General features: G+C 34.8%; 1 protein-coding gene across 1 annotated transcript in view; it reads right to left on the bottom strand.

Annotated features, from left to right (window-relative positions):
* Positions 1 to 5,706: 5,706 nt before the first annotated feature.
* LOC121385242 (zinc finger protein castor homolog 1-like) overlaps positions 5,707 to 8,510 on the bottom strand; it is an 87,484-nt gene continuing 84,680 nt past the window's right edge. The window contains exon 6 of the mRNA XM_041515837.1: positions 5,707 to 7,143. Within this exon, the coding sequence (XP_041371771.1) occupies positions 7,054 to 7,143 (90 nt within the window). The 3' untranslated portion in view covers positions 5,707 to 7,053. The remainder of the gene's footprint in view (positions 7,144 to 8,510) is intronic.

Genomic DNA, 8,510 nt, shown 5'->3' with positions numbered 1-8,510 from the left:
AGTTCTACTAACACTTTATAAAATATTAATTCTTAAATAGGAAGGTACTTTTGTCAATAATACGTTGTCAAGATCAAAACCGGTTTTAACGATAAAATAGTACGTATCCTCAACCGAACGTTCTTTGTACAGCACAAGATTTCTCATTTTATTTTTTGAAGCGAACCCTACAATTTCAAATCCGCAAACGCACCTGTTACCTGAAATTGACAACAGGCTGTCGTTTGTGGTTTGCTGAGCAATGGCCACACAGGCGACGAATCGAGCGTATACTTTTGACGCTCTCCGTTCATAGCGACACACACGAATTTTTTAAAAGTGCAGTTGAACTTGTATTTCATATTTGTGCATGATATTATTATATGATATAATTATATTTAACAAAGCAGTTCGCAGACGAAACGACTCGTAATTGTTGGTCAAATCGGCGGTAAACATACAGGTAATATTGGTACAACTAGTGGAGAATACACATGCAAAATAAACAGCTCCAGATAAAACCTGTAACCTAAGTTCCTTTTGCAAATCGCGTAAACACATTTATGTAACTAAGCATATCGCAGACCGGCGATCGTTTGAAAAAAAGGCATATTTCATTATGGGGTGTTTTCCCAAATCAAATTGAATGGATAAAATTAGTATATAAATATATTTGACATAAAAAAAAAAAGACCAAAAAAAAAAATAATAATACAAAAAAAACACAAACCCCCCCCCCAAAAAACAACAAATATTTTCCACAAATCAAATTGTATGGATTAACATTGAAAAAAATGTATACACACAAAAAAAACCCACAACAACAGTAGAGAGAGATATTATAGGTAATATTGGTACAATTAGTGGAGGAAAAGGTAAATGGGTGATAGAGAGAATACATCTGCAACAACACACATTTATGTAACAAAGTTCGTGAACGAGTTGACGGTTTTGGGTCGAATTTTTGTTGTTAAAACTTTAATAGTACCACAAATAATTCATTTACTTATTTCCTTACCAAATCCGCCTGAAGTAATAACAAAACAAATAAATACAATGTTGTATACTTTTATTTGGCAGAACAAACCAGAAAGAATTAAACGCGAAGTATTGGTACAAGACTATAAAAATGGAGGCATTAAAATATTACATTTTTCAAATTTTATGATTGCATTAAAAGCCTCTTGGATAAGAAGACTTTTTACATCAAATTCAAAATGGAAAACTCTATTCCAGGCAACAACAGGACTAAAGACGGAGATTATTTCCTTCAGAAAAAACAAAAACTAATATAAATCTGTTTTGGAAAAATGTATTACAAAGTTGGTTAAAGATACAACAAAAACAGACTTGGGGAAAATAATGATGAAATAATGAGTACAAATATTTGGTATAATAGTCATATCATTGAAGATGATAAACCTATATTGTACAAACACTATATTGAAAAAGGCATAATTTGTATACAAGATTTATTGAATGAGCAAGGACAGTTTATGGATTATGAAGTTTGAAAGCAAGATACAATATAAAATCAAACTTTAATAAGAGCAATCAGAACATTTATTGGCAATATTAAAACTGATAACCAAATATTTGTACCTTTGAACAATCCAATTTTCCCTTTCAATCTAAGAATTTTTCTAAAAGATGCAAAGGGATGTAAAACAATATACCAATTATTGAACAGGAATAAAGTAATACCTACATCACAAATAAAATATTGTAAATTGGGTTGTACTTTCTCTCCACAAATATGGGGATATTATTACAGTTTATCGTTTTCAGTTTTAAAAGACCCATCTTTAATGTGGTTCCAGTATAAAATCTTACACAGAACTATAGCAACAAATACTTTTTTGCATAAAATAAAATATATAGATTGTGATATTTGTCATTTTTGTTATCTCCAACCAGAAACATTGGAACATTTGTTTTATAATTGTACAAAAGTTGCTGAAGTCTGGAAAGCGGTTGAATATTGGTTACAAGCCAAAGGTGAACACATCTCATTGGACAAAAATATAGTTTTGTTTGGACTTACAAATCAAAAATACAGATTTATTAATTGGCTAATTATTAATGTAAAATATTACATTTATAGAATGAAAATTCAGACTAAATGTTGAGGCACTTCAAAATATAATAAAAGATAAACTGCAAATTGAAAAATATATATTATATAAAAAATGTCAGTTCAGTGAATTTGAAGAAGTCTGGAGACCTTGGCAAATTTTCTTCCAAACTAATGGTCAATGGTTGTAGTTTGGAAATCTCTCTTTTTTACTCTTTATTTTTTTATTTGTTTTCTTTCTTGACTTGAACATTCTCTCTTATTTCTTATCTGCTCTGTAATGTAGAGGTATTGTATATTGGTTATTTTTAATAGAGGTTATTCACGTCACATAATTTTGCTTCCCTTGGCATACATGCTGGCGATATACTCAAATAATAGCAACAGTTTTCTTACAAAAATTGACCACTTTTAACTTTTATTTTTGAAGCCGTAACAAGTATTTTAACTTTTTAATCGCATAGATTGTAAAGCTAATGCTATTCTAAAACGATTTATTAATACGAGATTAACTATAACCTCAAAACTATAGACAAAATATCGTCCAATGTTCAGTAAATTGCATAGATTTTCTACTGCAAACAGTGGTCTATAATCGCCAAAATGGCGCTCTAAGGGAGAAAACCCATTCGTTGAGAATAACCTCTATACATGCATATTTATATATGTACATGCAGGGATTATTCCAGGATTATTCACCAGGGTCCCATAGCAGATGAAATTGGGAAAACCAAATAAACAATGAAGACTAATTGGGAATTTTCAATGCCTGTTTCTTTTGGGAGGGGGACCTTTTTGGGTACCAGAGAAAGGCTGATAAGCAGGTAACTTGACATGTCAAAGGCTGATAAGCAGGTAACTTGACATGTCAAATGCTGATAACCAGGTAACTCGATATGCCAACAACCAGGTAACTTGACATGTCGACAACCAGGTAACTTGACACGTCGACGGCTGACAACCAGGTAACTTGACATGTCGACAACCAGGTAACTTGACATGTCAAAGGCTGACAACCAGGTAACTTGACATGTCAAAGGCTGACAACCAGGTAACTTGACATGTTGACAACCAGGTGACTTGACATGTCGACAACCAGGTAACTTGACATGTTGACAACCAGGTAACTCGACATGTCAAAGGCTGATAACCAGGTAACTCGACATGTCGACAGCCAGGTAACTTTACATGTCAAATGCTGATAACCAGGTAACTTGACATGTCGACAGCCAGATAACTTAACATGTCAAAGGCTGATAACCAGGTAACTCGACATGTCGACAGCCAGGTAACTTGACATGTCAAAGGCTGATAACCAGGTAACTTGACATGTCGACAACCAGGTAACTTGACATGTCAAAGGCTGATAACCAAGTAACTTGGCATATTGACAACCAGGTAACTTGACATGTCAAAGGCTGACAACCAGATAACTTGACATGTCGACAACCAGGTAACTTGACATGTTGACAACTAGATAACTTGACACATCGACAACCAGATAACTTGACATGTCAAAGGCTGATAACCAGGTAACTTGACATGTCAAAGGCTGATAACCAGGTAACTCGACATGTCGACAACCAGGTAACTTGACATGTCGACAACCAGGTAACTTGACATGTTGACAACCAGGTAACTCGACATGTCGACAACCAGGTAACTTGACATGTCAAAGGCTGACAACCAGGCCCCGTGCTTATAAAACTTTTAGACCACTTGGTTACACACCAAAACAAAATAATCTTCATAACAGATTTTACAAATAATCAACTGGAAATAAAAAAATAAGTAACTAAACAATACAACCACATTCTTTTGGAAGGAAGGAAGGAAATGTTTTATTTAATGACGCACTCAACACATTTTATTTTACGATTATATGGCATCGGACATTTGGTTAAGGACCACACAGATGCATGAAATGAGAGAGGAAACCTGCTGTCGCCACTTCATGGGCTACGCTTTTCGATTAGCAGCAAGGGATCTTTTATATGCACCATCCCACAGACAGGGTAGTACATACCACGGCCTTTGATATACCAGTCGTGGTGCACTAGCTGGAACATTCCTTTGGTGATCATAACTAGTGATCATTGACTGAAAATATAGAAATTTATCTGAGAGACTAGTCATCATATTTTGAAAATAATTATAGAGATTCCGGGATAATTAGAGAATACTGAATGAGCTACGAAGCAATTAGTGGATAACTCTGTTGTATTTGACCATTTGCGGACGTTCATGCTGGTTATACAGCCGCAAATTGAGTTTTACCGGTGACACAGAGCGGAACTACTATCTAAACTATCAAACGACTAACGTGTTTGAAGTCATCCACCTCAGAGAATGATTAGAGTGCAAGCAGATTACAAAATATGTTTTTACGTGTAATACAACTGCTGCTTCTAATATCGTTGGTTTATTTTATTATTTTATTAATGACAATACCAGCCATTATTACCAATATCACTTATTCCTAATACACATCACAACTGCCAATACTCGATAACGAAGATTCATAATTCAGCATAATTGCCATTACTTACTTCCGCATTCCTGTCAGCGTCACACAAGTGACGTCACACAAATGTTTAGCAGCAAGGGACCTTTTATATGCACCATCCCCCAGACAGGGTAGTACATACCACGGCCTTTGATATACCAGTCGTTTTGCACTGGCTGGAACATTCCTTTGGTGATCATAACTAGTGATCATTGACTGAAAATATAGAAATTTATCTTAGAGACTAGTCATCATATTTTGAAAATAATTATAGTGATTTTGTTGCTAATATTCCAGCCAGTGCACCACATCTGGTAAATCAAAGGTCGTGGTATGTGCTATCCTGTCTGTGGGGTGGTGCATATAAAAGATCCTTTGCTACCAATGAAAACATGTAGCGGTAGTTAATAGGCGTTTGGTGCTTGTGGATAGTTGTGTATCAAGTTTTAACTGTTATTTTTGTTCCCCTAAGAATTCAGTATGGCGGAGGGGGGAAGGTGTGTGTGTCCCGTGGATTATTATCACATCTTAAGCCAGTGTCTTTCCGCAATGTTAATTTTCAATGCAGACCCCGGCAACCTGATCTGGAAGTTGTTTAAACCATAGTTATCACAATCTGTAATGTACCAGTCCTGGGCACTGGTTGAAGTAAGGTAAAAGGCGATGGGTCCACTAAGGGCAATAAGTCTACTCTACTAATCTTATCATATATAAATTGCAAATACATTGCGGTAAATGTAGATTAAAAATAAGACATTGTCAGGTATAGTTTCATGTTTTGATTGTCAATGTTTTGAAAACATTTTAATTTGTTAATTGAATAAAGATTGTTGATTAAAATATTTAATAAATTGATGTTATATAATAATGATAACAGTGAAGACCAGGTGTAAAAAATATCTAAATACAGTTTAATGCATTCGTCATCAGCAATGAGCTGGTGCGTGATTAAATATAATGTTTGTCTAATGCGCTCGTAGAATGATATACATGTACACAAACACATTTTATTTAAACACACTATAGCAGTAACCACTTTGTTATAATGACCAGAGATCCCTCATCAATGGAACATCTGAAATGTTACAATTATTCCTGTTAATGTAGTAATATCTAGATATTTTAGCCCAGAAAATATGAATGTGCATACATTTCAACTACTACAATGAACAATATTTATTATTAGTATGCATATTTATTTTATGCCATTTATATAAAGGGGGTCGCTTCTTCTAACCAATTAGTTATAATATGAACTACCATGAACGGACTTGGCCAAGGTCAATATCAATTTTTCACCCCAAAATGTGGTCAATAGTTGTTTTATTATATAATGTTATCCATAAGACTCGTACATTCCTGCTTTGTTTATCAGAATCGAAAAACGCTAATGCTTATAATTTCCTACAGTGCGTTAAAACTGATGGGGATTAAGTGACGTCACGTAATTCTATGCCTTTGTAAGACAAGCAAAGGAATGCGGAAATAAACAGTTGAAACATTACCAAGACAAAAGTCAAATTCGAGACATTATAACCAGCAAGTGTCTGAATCATATTAAAAGCAAAATAAAACACAAAATGTGATAAATCTGAACATACATTTATACTAAACAGTTACCGATTACCTCCAAATGCATTTTTTATTTGTAACATAAAAGCCTGATAGTGCCGATTTCAACTATATTTTGATATTTTGTACGTTTCTAAATCTGCGAGATATTCCTTACACAATTTGACAATTACTGACTTTGTCTTTGTCGTATTTGCGGAATTAAACTCCGTATAAATCAGTATTTGTGAAAGAAAGAAATGTTTGAGTATGGCGTTATGGAATTGAATGCAGCCACAGTCACCAGGAGGTATGGAGGGCTTCCCCCAGAAAGAAAATGGGTTACGTTATGGGTTAGGGTTAAGAAAATCATACAGTAACTTAAAAAAAAACAAAAAAACATTTGCAAACATTTTTGGGTATGGCTCCATACCCATTTTACCCTCTGGCAGAAACCCTGTAAATAAAGATGTTATCTTTATATTGAAGGACAGCAAAGCTTTTTGTCACAAGTTTTTGATTGTTTAGATTAGAATTAGCATTTGACGTTGCGTTACGTTACCTACTCATTAATTGGATAGAATTTTGTCTCATGTTTATTTTCATTGGTTAAATCTCCCAGGGCAATATCACTTTTGGTCGGACCGGTGGGACCGTCTCAGGGCAATATCACTATTTACGGATGGTCATGTGACTGGTTTTTGACCACTAAGAATACAGATATATTTTTATTACGTAATAATAATAATTATGTCCATAGAGATCAAATACATTAACCCTAATATCTGCACACTATTTTTAATATTAAAATACAATACTGTTAATATCTAATTTCAGCTTGCCTAGAAATATTAACATACTAATTTGTTAATTTGAATAGTTGTACAATTCTCAGAAAGCATATTGTGTATTTTGCTTCCTGTAAATTTTGAGTCTTTGATCACTAACATGGCTTCTTTGGACTGCTGTGTAATGGTGGTTCGCCCCATTGGTGTTTTCTCTTCTGCGTGTGCGATGACGTTGACGAATAGCCCTGTCGAACAACAAAAGAATGAAAGAAAATATTTGTTACGCTCATCCTTGTAAATATGAAAATAATAAACACGGCCCCGTTCCACGAAACGATCTTAACCCTAAGATCATCGTAACTGCACACCTAACATATGCACTTAAGGCGATCTTAGCGCTAACATCGCTTTTTGTGGAACGGGGCCCTGAACATGCATTAATATGAACCACGAAACCATTACCACAATTAAAAAAGTCTTATCTCGGCACAAAGAAGAGTCAAAGGATGTTTTGACAAGGTCGTGATAGCTGAAGTCAATGCCTATTTATTATTATTATTATATTTATTTATTTATTTATTTATTTATGTATTTACTTGTTTATTTTTAGGTAGTGTAAAATAGGTTCGGTTACCACAACTTAAAGAAGAAATCACCATTAAGTTACACATAACTTTCTACTAAAATTATCACTTTTGGTAAACCCGATGTGTTTCTGGTCGTCTGGTGTTTTGAGGAATGTTGAAATAATTGTGTGGAATACAGTGAAACCTCTCAAAACCGGACTCTCTGTAAACCGGAATTCGTCTCAAAACCGGACCCTCTGTAAACCGGAATTCCTCCCAAACCGGACATTTTTCAAGGTCCTTTTTTAAAAAATATGTACAGAATTAACCTCTATAAACGGGATACCTCTTAAAACCGGACATTTTACTTGGTTCCGAGGGTGTCCGGTTTAGAGGAGTTTCACTGTATAAGAAAGAACTTATAAAAGATTCCCTGTCGAGGTTATAAAGATCCTTTTGAAAGTGATTTTCTTGCTAATATTCCAGCCAGTGCACCACATCTGGTAAATCAAAGGTCGTGGTATGTGCTATCCTGTCTGTGGGGGTGGTGCATATAAAAGATCCTTTGCTACTAATGAAAACATGTAGTGGGGTTCCTCTCTAAGACTATAATAACCAAATGTTGATTAATAAATGAGTGTTCTCTAGTGGTGTCGTTGAACAAACTTTAAAATTTAAACTTTTTGTTGCTAATAACATAGTGAATTAAGAATCAGCACTTGGCAAGCAGGTAGAACCGCTGGAAGGCGTTTCATTGCTGCTTGTCATAATCAAAGTTTAAAGTTTGTTTTGTTTAACGACACCACTAGAGCACATTGATTAATTAGTCATAATCAGTGGCAGATGCAGGTTGTTGTTGGTGTGGGGGTTTTTTTTTTTTTTTTGGGGGGGGGGGGGCGAGGGGAGAGGGGGACTAAGAGCAAATGACACAAGGACCAACTCGTGAAATGTCAACCCAGTTATTATTTTTTTTAAACCCAGAAAAAATACACTTGAATATATTTAGGAGGGGGAGACACAGACCACGCCATTTAAGAGGGGAGTTG

The sequence above is a fragment of the Gigantopelta aegis genome, chromosome 11 (genome assembly GCF_016097555.1).
Source record: "Gigantopelta aegis isolate Gae_Host chromosome 11, Gae_host_genome, whole genome shotgun sequence".
Taxonomy (NCBI): domain Eukaryota; kingdom Metazoa; phylum Mollusca; class Gastropoda; order Neomphalida; family Peltospiridae; genus Gigantopelta; species Gigantopelta aegis.
Note: the sequence above shows the minus strand (reverse complement) of the source record. Positions and strands in the feature narration are given on the sequence as shown.